We start from the raw sequence: 16580 nt of genomic DNA on the forward strand, positions 1-16580 counted from the left end.
CACCAATCAGTCGCGGCGTACGGCCAGCGTGAATGCAGGCCCAGTTGAGCGGTTTGCGCAGCCGTCTTCCTTGCTTGACAGTTGAGCCCACCAGATAGTGCGCGATGGCATCCAGCTTTAGTCGCAGGAACGACGTCAGGTCTTGATGGAGTCTCTCCGCCTGACGCATGCTTCCCAGAATAATTTTTCTCTCTCTTCTTTGCATTTTCTTGGTTCACAAGTTCAAAATCAAAATGCCTTATCGCCTCGCCTCTTGATCTATAAACGAGGTATGGGTACGTACAAGTACTCTCTACCACTATCCCGGCAGTGGCGCTAATCTATGGAGCCCAAAAGGACAGGGACTGCGGAGGTCCCTCTCTGCCTGATAGACTCGTACAAAGGAAAAAAAAAAAAGTGTACGCTAATTAAAATAGATAAGAGAAAAAAAGAAGTTAAAAAAATACGCTCGAGACATTGACGACGCCTCCAAGACACACACGCAGCCTTCAAAACGCTCGAATCTAGAAGCATCTTTCTCTCCGCTGCACCACAGCGGCGCGAAGCATCCAACTGCAAATACACGCAGAGGGGACATTGCCTACGGAGCAGGGAGGCTCGCCAAGTCTCCAATCACTGAGATCAAAAAGTGGTGGTGGTTTGGAGGGTCCATCCATCATCATGTGGGGGTTTTTTCTTTTTGGCGCCAGCAGGGATCAATCCTTGAAGGCTGCAGCGAGGCGCAACCCGTAAATGACGAGTTTGGCTACGCAAAACACAGCGGAGTGACGAAGTGATGGGCTCGTTTCAAAGCCTGCACGCCAATCGAGAGGCCAGAGACCCTCTACCCATCGTCATTGTCGCCGTCGACATGCCTCTTGGTGTTTATGCCGCTTCGTCCAACTTTTTTATTTCTTCTCTTCCAAGGAATGGCTAGCAGCTTTCTAGAAGCCACAACGCCAGAATTCCGTCCCTCCACACGAAATACAGAGCACACGACCCGTCTGCGGCTGACAACAGCCCACCACCACCCCAGCTCGCGGAGGTCTCGTCTCCCTGAGCTACGTGCTCTGCGGTCGGGTCTATTGCCCAGCCCAGCCTAACATTCGCTGCCTCCCTTGCTCTGTCTCGCACGCCACACCAGCAGCCAGATCCGACCAGGGGCGCTGCTGATTGGGCAGCGCCCTTCTATCGCCATTTTAGGCTCGAGATCGCTGAGAGCCACTCCCTGCTCGCAGCCGCCGATGGTGTCTTGCGAAGTCCCAGATACATGTGCCGCTCTGTCATGGGACTGGTCCGCCGCGGTGGCTGCGAGACATTGCCCAGCTGCTCTCCAGGAGACAATGTAGCCGTTGACTGGACGCCCGGTCAACGCCACATGTTGCTTGTCTGTGTACGCATGTGTTTCGTGCCATCCATACAGCATCTGAGTCTAAAGGGGGCGCGTGGGAATATCGGGAATTTGGATGGTTGCAGCTACGAGATGCTATTGCTCGGAATGCGCTCGCCGAATAGCTCCAGACCGGCCATCCCCTGTCAACGCTCCTGTCGTATCATGAATCCATTCGTCTCTTTTTCGGTCGGTGCCTTGCCCGCAACAGGGACGCCGCTGCGGAACCCGTACCTGGCCTGTTCAGCCATCGTCCACTGCCATAGCGAGATCCCATTGAAGTTACCATAGTGACCCTCAGCTTTAACTCAACCGTCTGTGCTTCAGAGGACGGACCACTAATACTAGCAGTATCCGTAATGGCGCAACTATGCGACAGGGTCTATGCTTGCATGATAAACAATTTTAGAGCCTACAAGCACTATAAAAAAAATTTTGGGCGCTCAATGCCGTCACTGCAAGACGAATATCTGCTGCTAGTTGCTTTTTTTTTCTCTCATTGGGCAGTGGCAGTTGCAGTTACAGCGGTAGCCGCGCCGTGCTAGCAGCCTCGGCGTCCATCACTGACCTTGGCCTTGACTCTGACTCCGCAGCAAACGTACGTGCTGACGGCTCAGATTTCAGAGCATCATGCCATCGCCGTTGAGTTGTGGGATGTTGGGCATAGCCAAAGCAGAAATAGCCGCATGAATGGCGGTTGGCTCGTAGGTAGATGGCATGGTTCTTTTGACATCGTCCATCTCTGGCGAGAAGAAGTCGCATCGTGAGTCTTGTCCTCAGCTGATTGGCCAGAGACCGTAACAGATCATGGCATGAATCGCGCCGTTTTCCCAAAGAGAGTCGACGGAGTCGGCAACATGCAAGTCCACTTGCGGCATAAAGCGCGGCGTTGACAGATCTCCCAGGAGGAGAAGCGACGTCATTGCGACTGTTACGTGATGAGAACAACTCCAACGTATGATGCCTCTCAGGCGTATTCCTCGATCCCGTCCAGCATCATTCTACAGTCCTGTGCCTTCAAGCAAGTCCAATAGTATTGTTCAGCGCACCCGTAGCGCCGTTGCAGATGGAGCGCACGAGATCTTAGCGGTTGTGGGGTCTGCGCCATATTGTGTAGCTGCTGGTACTCTGTACCTACATCCAGTCCACGCTTCGCTCCTCGCTCGATCCAACGTCGAAAAATGCTCCGCGCCGGCCCGGCCTGTTCCTGCTTTGTGCCTCCCAGCTAAAGGACCAAAGCCGAGTCGGTTTTGTTCCCTTCTTCCATCGATATGTATCACACACTTGCAGCCAGGCGAGCTGGCCCAAGGTCCGATCGCTGCGCTGGGATGCTAAAAAGGATGTGAGTGAGGCTAGCCTCGCGACCCTTTCTGGTGTGAACCCGCTTTGGCGTTGCGCACGCCCACGGGATATGCACGACGCGCCTCTTTGAGATGAAAAGGTGGCGGGCCTGGAAATTGCCAGCCCGCTTTTCCAGCGCCACTACCAGCGCCTCGACGTCGCTAAACTTAGCGCAAGTAGGGGTTGAGGTCGTTTTGCTGGCCCCGCCCGCCTTCCCGAATGACATGCCCGTCACGGGCCATGCGCCGCCAAACCCGATAAAAAAGAAAAAGCGACACCACGGGCAGAGACATGATCTATCCACGAGACTTTCTGATATCCGTGATGCTGTGGTCAGCATGTTCCATTGTGCGCGGCAGCTCCTGCGCAAGCACGCATGGAGACGACAAGATGCCTGTGCGTCGGCCTCTTCAGGTACGTTTCGTCTTTGATGTATCAACATGTCGGGCCACACGTCTCATTATCTCCTATCCAACAGTCTCCCCCACACAATGGATTCAATTATGTACCGGAATACTACCACGGATTATGGAAGCTCGCAGGAAGAAGCGCAGATGCTCTCTTCGCATCCCGCCTCTGCACAGCAATCTGCATCTAGCCTCGAAAGGCTATGTCATATCCCCACCGGCGATGCAGGCTCGTCGTTTGATTGGGAGACATGGATGTCACTCCGATGACAGGGTATCGCGCAGTGCCCCCACCCAGCAGCAAAGATGAGATACGACCAACCATCGACCTGAAGCAGACGCTTTTTATGATAAAAGACAAAAGGACAACGCCGTCTCGTCTCAGACGAAGCGAGAGACGATTGCGTCCAACGCATCTGTGCCAGCGCCCCCTTGCGCGTCTTCTTCCGGAAATGAGGATAAAGATAGGCGGTCCAAGACCCTCCGCCCACAATCCGGTGTTTCGTGCTAGCCGTTCGTGCCTCTGTTGTGCTCTGTCGTTGCTGGTAGGGAACAGCCACAGTGACCGTCCAAGTATATCTCAGACATGGCGCGCCATGATTTTCAGCCGCTTGTTGCTAGTTTGGCTCTTTGGCTTGGACCCGAGATTTTGAAGGACTTGCAAAGGGGTACCATTTCCACATTTAGCCGAACGCCTGTATCAGTGATCGACGCTCGCTCTACTCGTACGAGTATCTTTGACATGACTGCGAGAGCACAAGTGTCTGACTAAGAAGCACCCACGGGCCAAGGGCGAGCCACGAAGACGGTTGACAGCGAGGCTATTCTGATCGCTCGACAGTAGAGCGAGCGATTCATACATAGTTCGCGAATCTCTTAGTTTGCCCCCTCCACGCCCGCTCCCCTCCATTCACTCTCATGTTTAATGTCCCATCGAGATGCACGGCATGCCGGACACAGTCCGTGCCACACCACCTCGCTCTCTCCAATTTGATGCGGCTGTAATCGCGCTCACCGCCTCGAGTTCAGTGCGCGACGGCGACGGCGACGGCGACGGCGATGTGCTTGGCGCCCATGCCATGACGATAGGGTAGCTTAGCCTCAGCTCAGCCATCAGCCGTGCTCGTACATAGGCATTACACAAATTTTTTTTCTCTTCCCTCCTTCCCCTCCTCCTCCCCCTCCACTCAGTCTCAATGAGGTGTGAGGACTTCCGCAACGAGTAATTGGAAGGCTCTCTTTACGCGGCTGGATGCGCGTTGCGACGATGCTCGTCCAGGCGCCTAGCCGGAGTCTGGACCATTGTGAGACATCCGAAAGGCGTCAGCTTGCCACCCTGCGCACAATGTCTAGCATTATGCAAAGCCACCTCTTGGCTGCTTTGTCTTGCCTCAGATAAGCATGCTTTCTGTCACTCGTCGACTTTTGATATTGTGCTTTTTTTTTTACCGGGGATACGTGGTGCTGTCCTCGCGCCCAGCCAATAGAAACAGAATTGTTTATGAGAAGTGAAAACGTAAATTTGAAGCCCGCGCTTCTGGCTTGACGCTGAGAGAACCATAAACGAGCAGCCCGCTGACGAATCATTCATGTCGCACGCATGGCGTCTTTTGTTCTCGCTGGCAATTCCCCATCAACTCCATTCATACAGTACAATAGGCCCGAGGTGGGCTTTCGGATCATCCCATCATACGGAAACTGGAGCGCTGGTATGACCCCGGAGAATGTATCCTCCATCCGAAAGGCCGGGGTAATGCTTCGACGTCACATCGACTACCCACACATATCAATTCCAGCACGACTACAATATTACCCTATTTGTATACTCCTAATTGACCAGGCATAGTAGCGTCGCGATGGTGGTAGTACAACGGTGGTAGCAGTGAACTGTTGTTGCTACTACATGCGACATCTGAGCGACGATCCTTGACCGGACCCTGACAGGATCAACACCCTTCGTACAGCCGAGAGACCCCGAATTCTCCTTCAACTGCCGACGAAGATCGTTTTTTCACCGTTCGTGCAAGGTGAGCCCTTGATAGCTCAGCGATCATCAGCTCCGAAGACATGCACTACTGGCCACTCCAAACCCAGTAAACACTGCCTTGGAAGGATGATACTACTACTACTAGTATAAGTTTGTTGTCTTACATGGACTTGAACTATCTCCAAAAGTTTCTAGACCGATGCGTTGTTGGTCTGCCCCTCCGAGCTTTCTATGGACGAGATGATCAACGCGCCCCACAGCCTTAGCTTCTCCAGCTACGACAAAATAAGAAGAGCCTACATCCATCTGAGAGCATCTAAGAAGTGTACATCGCGTCTTTAGGTCCTTTGCTACGGAGTACAAGACCATTAAACGAGCTGTTTAACCCGGAAACATCTCTTGGCTCGGCGTTTTGACAAGCAGGCCAGCTAATGGAACGCCGATCACTGTTCGGACGCTGGCACGGCAGAATCCCTTTTTTCTCTCCTTCACGAGCCAAAAAGCTCGAGTATATGTTTGCTTCCTAGGATTTGCTCTTGGCGCGGTACGAGCGGCTGTTCCATAAATATCACCAGCGGATCCAAGCGACACATGACTCCAAAGTGGACATTCCAGCGTCGACGTCTACGGCATTTTATGGTTTCCCATACCCTCCGGCGTCTACTCCATGCTGCTCCCCTTCTGGCACACCGCTGCACCCCCCAAAGGCTTTGTGAAGACCAGCGACAGCGGCAAATGTTCGCCATCAAACGAATAGCTGCGGATAAGGGCCCTCTTGTGGCCTCCATAGTCTGAGAATAGATGCATGTCTGGACTCGAGCCCGTGCGTCATACCTGCCCATCTCGTCTTCATGCTTCTGCCAGGCTAATGCACGAATGCTGCCTAGGTCGCCATCGTGGTGGAACGGGCAGACCCTTGGTTGGCTGGAAACAAAACCAGCATATTCTCTCTTATCAGTTTTTCGTCTTTGCTGCGGGGGATCGTCGGCGCGCCTGCACCATGACCGAGAGGACGCAAAGCAAGGTAAAATACGCCACTTCCCAAGGGGTCTCTGCCATTGTACCTTTTGCGATCTCAGATCGAAGCGAAAGAATTCCTCGATGATCTCAGCAGACCGATTCCAAGCTAATCGTTCGCGTGTGATTAAGATTGAGAGATTGTGTAACGTCGCGATCTACACCGGCCAGCCTCTTGACGGCTGGTGGTGGCAGTCATAACAGCGGTGAGAGAGGTTTGCGCTCCACGAGCGAATCTTTTTTCGCCTTCGTCCTCTTTCCTTTTTGCATCTCTGCTTTATTCCTTCCGGTTGGTGTGGTCGTGATGAAATACCTCTCCGCCAATTAAATGCATCGCCTAGCACTAATATAACATGCAGAGTCGGGTCGGAAGGAATCGCAGCCTGGTGCATCTCCCACTCCATGGCAGACACACCACGATGGTGTCAGTGGCAGTAGTACGGTGCTATCTACTAGTGGTATATGCGAGATATGCGAGCGATGAAGTGTGTCAGGCCCCTCTGACGATATAAAAACACTTAGCTCAAAGGCTAAGGCGCTTTCCCCCCCACGCAGAGATCGAAGCGTGATGCTGAAGATTTTTCTTCTTCTTTTCCTTCAAAAGTCTTCCAAGGTTCTTAATTAGCATGGCTCGTAGGCCTAATAGGCATAGACTACTCCGTAGTTTTGTTCTAATTTTGTCCAACTGACAACTGAGATCCTATACACGATAGCGCTGATAGAGAGTTTACACTACGGAGCGGATTAATTCGATCCGGCTGACGGGGTTGCTTTTTTCTATGTTGGCGCTGACGCGTTTGCAGTATGATTACAAACTGCATGTAATCTGCCTACCCGGTAATATGAGACGATTATGCGTCTGAATGAGCTATCAAAAATACTCTGAGGAATTAAAAAAAAGGGGGGGAGTTGTTACAAGTTACACTCTTATTACCTTTTAGAGTTTTAGGAATTGGCCGTTTTGTGACTGGTATCCGCAGCTAGTAAATACACGTAATATGCGTTGAGTTTTCGATATTTGAGATACTACGCGTATGATTACCATATGCGTAGTAAAAACACACAACTCATTTTAGAAAAATTGGACAATTGCAGAGTAGGCTCCTAAAATATCGAACTCGCCATGGCAACGGTCACTGTATTTATTTTTCAGAGAATAGTGATTACCTTGGACGGCTTTGAGCTGTGTGAAGAGTAGGTAGATTGTGTCCGTCGAGTCAGCAATCCTTGATGTGTATCGTCTGTGACTATAATGGGGCAACTGTAGAGGATATTTCAAAAAACAAATTGAATTTAATGTGATAATAAACACTGCTTTTAATTGTTAGTGATGGTGATATTTTGCATCTTCAGCTTGCTTTAAGAACACAATGCGTCTTGAATCAGCAGACTTTATATGCACCTTCTGTAACCACAACCGGGCAACTGCAGACGGGGGTTCAAAAGCCCCAATTGAATGTGGCAGCAGTCATTGTGTATTTGTTTTCAGAGTGTGATGGTCACCTTTAATGTTCTTGGGCTGTTATGTGAGAATAATATGTCCTTCAAGCCAGCAGCCTCTGTAGGTATCTTCCGTGGTCCTAACCGGGCAGCTTTGGATGAGATTTTAAAAACCTCAGTTTAGTGTAGCAGCAGTTACTGTATTTATTTTTCAGAGAGTGATGATCACCTTCAGTGTCTTTGAGCTGTTTGGCGAGAACAGTGTGTCCTTGGGGCCAGCAGCCCTTTATATGCACCTTCCGGGGCCACTTGCCGAATTCTCAACAAATCCCTCTGTTGATCATAGCGCAATAGAAAATATTTTGAGAGAAGCTGATTTGTGTAATATTGTGCCTGTGTAGTGTACCTCTTCGAGGCTGAGGTAATATCCATCTCCATCAACCATATCATGACTCTCGGTTAACCGAACATTGCCGAACTTATATGGTGCATTTGCTGAATGATTACGAGGTGGGGAAAAAAAAAAAAAATAAAGGGATGAAATAGTACATATTGTAAAGTTGTTCGGAGTGCAGGGAATATTGTAGATTCATGGCTAATGCTTGTGTTGGAAGTCTGTTACCTTGTTCGATGTTGGACTCTGATCGTGCAACTTGCGTTGAGCTATCCACCTCCTATCGCTCCTCAGTGAAGTCAATTTTGAAAATATTATACACGTACCTTAATTGATCGTATTCAGCGGGAGCGGGAACAAATAGCGGACCTTTATGAGCTAGCATGGCCGTTAATCCAAAGTACACGTATGATTGAGTGGTCCTTGGTTGCGTGAGGTTTGAAAACTTTGTCAGTGTAAATAAAAATTCAGTGGCGTGAAGTAAAATTTAAGAGCTTTCTCATTCTTAAATGAAAAAGGAGGTGGCGACGGGATCGTAAGATCCATTCGCTCTTGTAGCTGAACAGGCGCACGAGACAGGGGTGCCTCGTGCCAATGCTGCTAAGCAGGACTCGTTACAGAACCACATAAATTCTGCCTTTGGTGATGGTGGCGTTGATTTGAGACATATAGCTTTATCAGTTCTCCGTGGATATTGGACCGGATTCCACGGAGGTGAGCTGCATTGAGCCTGATAGGGCTGGAGTTTAGACAAATTTCCGGAGGGTAACTCCCGCAGACCTCGTGATAATCTTACGGTAGCATAAATCCTTCGACTCAATCAAGAAGGCCAAGAGGAAATAGCATACTCCTTCTCCACTGAATTAGAAAATTAGTGTATTGTGCCATTTAGAACTGGGTAACAAATTTTACGCCTATCAACTATCTTGACTCGGGGTCGTAACAAAAACCGTACGATCTGATGGATACTTTGTTATCTTCAAGTAGATCGGCTATTGTTGGCCGTCATCGGAGCGTTACTCGTCGCTGTTGTTACAGGGAGCATAGAGTTTCATCAATCGCTGCAACCCATCGCAGGTGACAGATATTTACGCCCGACTCATACGAGCTGCAAGGATGATGGAGTAGAGGGACCGGCAGTGATCCTACAGCTCTTCACTACGAGGCTAGGGATGGGTCTAGATCATCGAGACTACTATTTTAATCAAACTCGATAAATTCGAATATTAATTTTCGCTAGTGAATCAGAGTTGTCCTGGCACTTGCTTGAGCATTACCCCTTTACATAGACGAAAGAATTGGACACCGCGACAGAGCTATATACACTGGTATAGCCTGCGTATCACTCTGACAAGTATGCCATTAAAATGAAGAAGAAGAATCGACATCAAAAGTCGATTGATAAATCAGGGAGCAGGCTGAGAGGCAACCCGGGCCAGTTCGGCTAAGGACAGATACTGAATACTACCAAGATAGTAATAAGTTTTTTTAGCCTCAGTGCCACATACCCGATCGGGAAGATATTTAAAATTGGATACTCACTTAAAATCGAAACGATAGGCACCGTGGCCGTTTTCTACACTTCTAGACCTTTTCTTTTCCTTCTTTGCAATAGCCGAGGGCATAAGCCTGATGTTACCTTGAATCACGCTCTGCTCGCCCTGCCGCTGAAGAGCAAAAATTCCTGAGGTTTTTCTCAGCAAATGTTATGCAAATTTGTCAACATGATTACTGTCATCTTTTTCTTTCCCTTGCCTTTTTCTTTTGGCTAAAAATGATGTATGCGTCATGTCGTCACGCAAAATCGAGTAGGATTCCGCTGCAGGCCATCGTGATCACAGAGTCGCAGCCCTATAAAGCATCGACAACCGATTCCGTTATTCCGGCAACGGGCCCACTTTTACGGAGGGCTGTACCGACGTAGCTGCCGAATCCTTCGATTTGTTTTCTGGAAAAGCATGGCTTTGGAGCTTTTCCAGCTCTAAAAAGAGGGGAGAACTGCTTGTGGATGACGAGCTTTAAACAAATAGCTTGTTTAGACCCCTGGAGCAGTTTCCTCATGATCTCTACGGCTAGTAGAGCGGCATATCGCTGTCGAGGCACGGCTATGAGACGCGGCAGACGCTGGGCGATATGATGCTGCATCATTCTCTGGCACTAGCTCCCTTTTGAGTGGGAATAATTCTGGAGCGCAGTAGTTTATTTTCATTCCCGGGATCCACTTATCGTATCCGATTGAGGCTAAGCTCCGGCGGCAGGGCTTGCCGATAAGCCACTCAGGCTTCTGCATTTTTGGCCGCTGCGGGATGCACTTGCTTATTACGGTGCTTCTACATGCCTGGGCGACAATTTTTGACGTTTATTGTTCGGCTACATCCGTGGCAGCCAATCGCAGCGCTTTCTCGGCCCGCAATTTTTTATTTTTTATTATTTTTTTTTCTCTCTCGTGCAGCAGACTGTGGTGGGTCTGCCAGCTCTCCATAAGCGGCCGCCCAACTCAAAGCTCCTGGTGCCTGTCTCAAACTGGTGATGACATCCCATGTCGGTTCAGTGATGACCGGACGAATGGCATAACCGAGGTTATGGTGCTATGATATCAACAACACACAGCTTCAATTTATTAGACATATATATATAGCCATGGCACGCCACCGCTTGATGATAATGGCATGATTCGAGCACACACACAGTTGCATTCACACACACTCAGGATCCAAGTATCCAATTAGAGCAACACCATCTTCTTGATTCCCCTGGTTTAATCTGTTTTGAATATACCCTACCCACGATGGCAGTAATACCATCAGGCAACTCCTCCACTTCGACTTTGGAGGGAGGAGCAATCTCAGATGTCGACAAAGAACAACAAAATCAGCTTGAGCCGATTAGCCGAGTTTCCCAGCCAGCCCCTGTAAGGCGGACGTCCACCGCAGGCAGATCGCAGAACAATCCTGACAAGGAGGTGTTCGACCCCAACCTGGACATCAACCTCCCATATCGCACTCTCAGCCGCGATGCCAACTTCGACGAATATCGCGTGGAATCCCACACGGGCACCATCCCAGGACCGATCGAGCCTCCTTCGGTTGCTCAAACTTCTGGCGGCAAAGACGGCGAGAAGCGCTACAAGCTCGTGACATTTACCGAAAATGACCCCGAGAACCCCAAGAACTGGTCTAAGGCATACAAGTGGTACTGCACTATGGTCGTCGCCGCTACATGTTTTGTTGTGGCTTTCTGTTCTTCTGTCATCACCGCGGATCTTATTGGAGTGGCCAAAACCTTTAACGTCAGCATGGAGGTTTCTTTCCTTACGATTACGGTATTCGTTATTGGCTTTGGTGTGGGACCCATGGCTTTTGCTCCTTTGTCTGAAATCTTTGGACGGCGAATCATCTAGTAAGTTTTTCAAACAAATGCCACTACTGATGTATACAGTTAGAGACAGCAGAATGCTAACACATCTATAGTGCCTCGACACTCCTGATTGCAGTCGTCTTCATCATTCCCTGCGCTGTTTCAAAGAATATTGGAACCTTGATTGTCTGCCGAGCCATCGACGGTATCGCCTTTTCCGCTCCCATGACTTTGGTTGGTGGCACACTTGCAGATTTGTGGAGAAATGAGGAACGTGGTGTTCCCATGGCCGCCTTTTCTGCCGCTCCCTTTATTGGACCTGCTAGTAAGTGACATTGAACCGAATTTGCTTCTGCTTTTGAAATCATCTAACGAGTGTAAAAATAGTTGGTCCTCTTGTTGGTGGTTTCCTTTCTGATGCTGCTGGCTGGCGCTGGCTGTACTGGATCCAGCTTATCCTTGCTGGCTGCGTCTATATTCTCCTCACGTTTACCGTCCCCGAGACATATGCACCCACCATCCTTTCTCGCCGCGCTAAGAAGCTTCGTCAAGAGACTGGTGACGAGAGCTACGTTACTGAACAAGACATTGACGAGAGAACCATGGGTGAGCGACTCAAGGTCTTCATGATCCGACCCTTCCAGCTGCTTTTCACTGAACTCATCGTCCTCCTCATTTCGCTGTACATGAGTGTTCTCTACGGTCTTCTTTACATGTTCTTCGTTGCCTTCCCTATTGTGTACCAAGAGGGAAAAGGCTATTCTGCTGGTATCACCGGTCTTATGTTCATCCCCCTCGCTATCGGCGTCGTTATGTCTGCATTCTTCTCTCCGCTGATCAACAAGCACTACCTCAAGATGTGTTCGAAGTACAATGGCAAGCCTCCTGCGGAGCTTCGTCTGGTCCCCATGATGTTCTCTTGCTGGCTCATTCCCATTGGCATGTTCATCTTTGCATGGACTTCGTACAGTGACCTTGACTGGGTTGGACCCGCTTTCGGTGGCTGGCCCGTCGGCTTCGGCTTCATCTTCCTTTACAACTCCGCCAACAACTACCTCGTCGACTCCTACCAGCATCAAGCCGCCTCCGCTCTTGCTGCCAAGACATGCATCCGAAGTTTCTGGGGTGCCGGCTGCGTCTTGTTCACTGAGCAGATGTACCACCGACTCGGCGACCAGTGGGCTTCTTCACTTCTGGCATTCATCGGTCTGGCTTGCTGCGCGATTCCCTTCGTCTTCTGGTTCTTTGGCGCCAGAATCCGTGCTCATAGCAAGTATGCTTATGGCGGCGACGACGAGGTGGTGGATCCCGCTCAGCCCAATGATCTTGAAAAATCCCGAGCCCCCAATGACTCTGGTGTTCGTGGAGACGATCTCGACTTGGCCAGGGCGAGGAGCTACGTCAGCAACCCATAAACAAATCAAACAAACAACCAAGCGATCAACTGAACACATCAAACCATAACAAATCAAACCATAACAAATCAAACCCAAGCATTCAAAAAACATTAGAAATGATTTATAGACTGATATCCCCTACGAATGATAGATTTAGATTTTAATTGCATTTGGACGGCGTTCTACGGGGGATGGAAAAATACCTGGGAATATATCAATGGTGGATGAGATACAAAGCATAAAATTAATGGTAATAATAGACGGCTTACTGCATTTTCAAAAATAAAAATTGTTTATCTCATTTTTTCACTCCCGTTGCCTATGATAATTGTAGCTAAATGACCGACTAGCGATAACCGCTTATAAAATCGAGATGTATATGAGTCTATCATGCATATATGTATCCATAACCCAATACTACCATGGCAACAAAAGTATACTGTACTTTACAACAAGCCGATCTCCATCAACGTGTTCGGCATCACATCTAGATCGGCGCCGTTGATGGGGGCGGGGCCACTCAGCGGGAGGGAGCGAGACAAGTTTCCGTCTCGAGCCCCACCGTGGCGAATATATGACGATGCCATTGTAACGGTCATCGTACCATTTTTAGGTAAATAAATCAAAATAGAGCAAGATTGGACGAAAAACAGAAATAGGGGTATATAGATTATAGATCGTCCTCTGGGTGGACTGCCGTGTAAGTGGTTACGACTGGTTGGGCCTTCATTACGGTATCGGTACCTGCGGGTTGTAGCGTGGGTGACAACTTGCGGTTGCGACGAACGAAATAGCTGATCAGACATGTATTAGTATTGTGTAAATGAGACGCTGGTAGAGGTATTAAGATCCGTTTACTCACATGATTGCTGCAATGGCTGCAAGTAGGACAGGCACACCGAGTCCGACGCTGACGCCAATAATGACGGCGTTGCTCACGTGGTGCTTTCCGGAATTTTCTCCTGATGAGCCACTTGATGATGAAGAAGCAGTGGTCGTTGGTGGTGGTGGAGGAGGAGTATACGACTTTGGCTTTCCAGATGAGCTGGTCATTATCACGGCGTCGGTGGGGAACTCGACCATCTTGAAAGCGGATGCTGTGCCGTCAGACCAAACAGCAGATGAGCCAGATGCAATGGTCGACGTGAGAGTCTTTGTTATAATGTTCTTTGTCAAGCTTTGCAGAGAGGCAGGGCAGTTGATCAGACCTGACGAGGCACAGACAGTTGCGAGCTGAGTCTCCACGGTGACTGTGCTTGTTACTGTGCTTGTTGCCGAACGCTTCGCGAGACCATTCGTACTTGATGGGGCAGCTGTCGTGGTAGAAATTGTGCTCGCACCAGATTTGCTGGTCACTATGCAAGCCTGCGCCATAGTGGTGTAGAAGATGGGGATCTCGGTTTCTGGTGTAGGACCCCATGAGTTGCCCAAGATGACGAGCGAGGCGCCCGCACCGGCACCGATACCAAAGGTATAGGCTTGAGCAATGCTCAATTGACAGTTGTCGTCGTCGTCCCTCTTCTTGAGGGAGTCAACTTCGCCCAGGGTGATGTTTGTGACGAATTCAGCAACGTTGGCGTAGATGCGTGCTTCTACGCCTGCGCCGACGTCAATGTCCTTGACTGGCGAGAAATTGTGCAAGCTGATGCCGAGGCGGCCTTCGAGGCGGAGGACTGCCTCGAGGACGACTTCGCCGCTGTGGATTGTCACGGGGAGGAATGCAAACTTGCCGCCATTGCTGCAGCTCTTGATTAGCCTCTTCTGTTCTGATGTGCGTACACTGAGATGAATAGGTGTATAGCACTTACAAGGTTAACTCTGAAGCCTCTTCGCCAAAGAGGTCAATTTGAGTCCGTACATTGTCAAAGTGAATGTGGAATCCGCTCTGGATGTCAATCTGGGCATTCACACTGAAAATGAGATCAACTGAGAAGACGGCACCAAGTAGTAAGCCGTTACCAAGCGCTACACCAGCCAGCGTTTCAGACTGGTAGATGTTGAACGTATATGTTATACCTTTTGCAAGGACGGTGTCGATCTCCATGTATATTTCTACATTTGCGAGACTCATGTCCACATTGTACTCTGGAAGGGCCAAATCAAGATTGAAGTCGATGTCTGGCGGAGGAAGCTCTTCAATATCCTCAAGCGCTGTCATAATACTTGTACCATTTTTTAAATCCTCCTTGAAGGTGTTTGTGGCGTTCTCGGCATAGGTTTCAATGTTGTTCAATATGTTTTTGAAGCTGTCCTCTACCTGGTCTATGGTCGAGGTGATGTTGACTGAGCCTTTGGATGTGACTTTTGCGCCGGCTTGGCCAGAGAAGTAGCATTTTGTGCATATGATGGTGATGGCTGGGTCGCTGTTGTCAAAGGGACTTATAAGTTTGTTAGCTGGCCGATTTTTTCTAATTTATTTTTCCTCGTCTAAGAAAAAAGAAGCTTTAAACTCACTATTTAAATATCGTCGCGCCATCGAGACCGAGATCAAAAGAAGTCGAATTTTCGAACAAGACGTCTGTGCCATTTCTTTTTACACTGGCAAGCCGTCTTCGAACCTCGTTGATGGTCTCGTCAGAAGACTTTCCGGGCAGGTTCCTCACAACAAGGGCTGACGACGCAACATGTGAAAACAATGTGTAGAAGAGAGTAAAGAAGAATAATGTTTTGTACGACATTGTGACTGCCAGTGTCGCTCTCTCTAGTTAATTTACATGTAATCCACTTTATTCATTTGGAAAACGTGGTCGAGCTGGCACTAACAATGTGGCGACATCTTGGATTTAAAACAACGGCAATCGCTTACTTGGAGATGTCCCAGAACAAACAATTGACCCGTTTTTCGCGCCAAAAAGTGCTTCATGTTTGCGCGAGCGCAACACCCAGGACAGGGCTGCGACCAAAGATGCGGCTGAGGTCCAATTTCATGCAAGTAAGCCCAGGTCTTCGGTTAGAGAATCTGCACACACAGACCTAGACTGCGGCCGATTGTACATTTTAGCGTTGCGAACTATTTTTTTTATACAAGAGAGAGCAGGGTGCAACCAACAACCTCGTTACAGGCCTGCAGTAGAGGGTTGCGCAGGGGTTTTTTCGGTGCTGTTGGTCGAGCGAGTTGGTGCTTGAGAAATATAACCCCTGCAGTTCTCTATCTTCCCCATGCTCGAAATCCTTTGCGCGGAGAAGCGGATATGGTGGTATTTGATTATGGACCCTTTGTCGGTGTTTCATAAAATGGTCTCATTATTGCTTCAGCCTCCGTCCGGCCGCATGCGCTGTCCAACAGTCCAACCAACAACACATTATTGATGATCTTTTGCGCTTTGGGCTCGACGAAGATTCCGCGGATGAACTCAAGATGCCGCTACAAGGATACTAATCAATTGCAACCCTGGTCTTGTGAGAGAGCCTCAATTGGGTACATGTATATAGATGTGGCTGTGTAGGTTGTTGGATTGTAATAAGGCGCACTTACATGTATAGGGCGCCCCACAGGGAGGATTCCAGCTACTAATTCCCAGCACATGCACACTCTATTTGCTGAAATACTATAAATGAAGATAAAAATAAAATTGGGATTAATTTATTGAAACCGTGAGGTTTGGGCTGCCAGAAGGTTGCCTAAACTGGCGTGATGGACATGTTTGTGCGCCCTACCAGTAACTCTATCAAGCTAGGTTGCTTGTCTGTGCTGGAATAGCAAGGCTAGAATCCTACCACAGACATGGTGGCTTTTGCGTCAAGTAAAGTGTCTGATGACTGTTTCTGGCATCCGTTTTAGCTATCAAAGTTGTGGAGTGGGTCAAATAGCGATAGGCGAATACATGTATAGTTGGATGTGCATGTAAGCTTTTGGGTTGCGAATCGAATT

The 16580-nt window shown here is 49.1% G+C and overlaps 4 protein-coding genes across 4 annotated transcripts; 2 read left to right on the forward strand and 2 right to left on the reverse strand.

Moving 5' to 3' along the window:
- Window positions 1-764: 764 nt before the first annotated feature.
- Window positions 765-1165, forward strand: GGI43DRAFT_157302 (uncharacterized protein). Its single transcript, XM_083199510.1, has one exon. It carries the CDS (start codon window positions 867-869, stop codon window positions 1080-1082), a length of 216 nt encoding a protein of 71 aa, XP_083065133.1. The 5' UTR covers window positions 765-866; the 3' UTR covers window positions 1083-1165.
- Window positions 1166-2329: 1164 nt separating this feature from the next.
- GGI43DRAFT_157299 (uncharacterized protein) lies at window positions 2330-3287 on the reverse strand. The gene has a single exon (XM_083199509.1). It carries the CDS (start codon window positions 3150-3152, stop codon window positions 2646-2648), a length of 507 nt encoding a protein of 168 aa, XP_083065134.1. The 5' UTR covers window positions 3153-3287; the 3' UTR covers window positions 2330-2645.
- A 7359-nt stretch (window positions 3288-10646) lies between these two features.
- Window positions 10647-12913, forward strand: GGI43DRAFT_157351 (major facilitator superfamily domain-containing protein). The gene is made up of 3 exons (XM_083199512.1): window positions 10647-11354; window positions 11426-11637; window positions 11700-12913. Exons 1-3 carry the CDS (start codon window positions 10744-10746, stop codon window positions 12725-12727), a joined length of 1851 nt encoding a protein of 616 aa, XP_083065135.1. The 5' UTR covers window positions 10647-10743; the 3' UTR covers window positions 12728-12913.
- A 441-nt stretch (window positions 12914-13354) lies between these two features.
- Window positions 13355-15546, reverse strand: GGI43DRAFT_157346 (uncharacterized protein). The gene is made up of 4 exons (XM_083199511.1): window positions 15164-15546; window positions 14518-15087; window positions 13572-14447; window positions 13355-13503 (listed from the first exon to the last, which is right to left on the reverse strand). Exons 1-4 carry the CDS (start codon window positions 15385-15387, stop codon window positions 13380-13382), a joined length of 1794 nt encoding a protein of 597 aa, XP_083065136.1. The 5' UTR covers window positions 15388-15546; the 3' UTR covers window positions 13355-13379.
- Window positions 15547-16580: the final 1034 nt, after the last annotated feature.

The sequence above is a fragment of the Trichoderma evansii genome, assembly GCF_050947405.1.
Source record: "Trichoderma evansii strain SZMC 28006 chromosome Unknown GGI43scaffold_2, whole genome shotgun sequence".
In the NCBI taxonomy this organism is placed as follows: domain Eukaryota; kingdom Fungi; phylum Ascomycota; class Sordariomycetes; order Hypocreales; family Hypocreaceae; genus Trichoderma; species Trichoderma evansii.

Bases quoted from the DNA above. Each gene is read 5' to 3' on its own strand.
- GGI43DRAFT_157302 (XM_083199510.1), top strand. From the start codon at position 867: ATGCCGCTTCGTCCAACTTTTTTATTTCTTCTCTTCCAAGGAATGGCT.
- GGI43DRAFT_157299 (XM_083199509.1), bottom strand. From the start codon at position 3,152: ATGTTGATACATCAAAGACGAAACGTACCTGAAGAGGCCGACGCACAG.
- GGI43DRAFT_157351 (XM_083199512.1), top strand. From the start codon at position 10,744: ATGGCAGTAATACCATCAGGCAACTCCTCCACTTCGACTTTGGAGGGA. The intron at 11,355-11,425 runs GTAAGTTTTTCA...ACACATCTATAG, and splicing joins TTTGGACGGCGAATCATCTA to TGCCTCGACACTCCTGATTG. The intron at 11,638-11,699 runs GTAAGTGACATT...GTGTAAAAATAG, and splicing joins TCCCTTTATTGGACCTGCTA to TTGGTCCTCTTGTTGGTGGT.
- GGI43DRAFT_157346 (XM_083199511.1), bottom strand. From the start codon at position 15,387: ATGTCGTACAAAACATTATTCTTCTTTACTCTCTTCTACACATTGTTT. The intron at 14,448-14,517 runs GTAAGTGCTATA...CAAGAGCTGCAG, and splicing joins GAGGCTTCAGAGTTAACCTT to CAATGGCGGCAAGTTTGCAT. The intron at 13,504-13,571 runs GTGAGTAAACGG...ATGTCTGATCAG, and splicing joins GCAGCCATTGCAGCAATCAT to CTATTTCGTTCGTCGCAACC.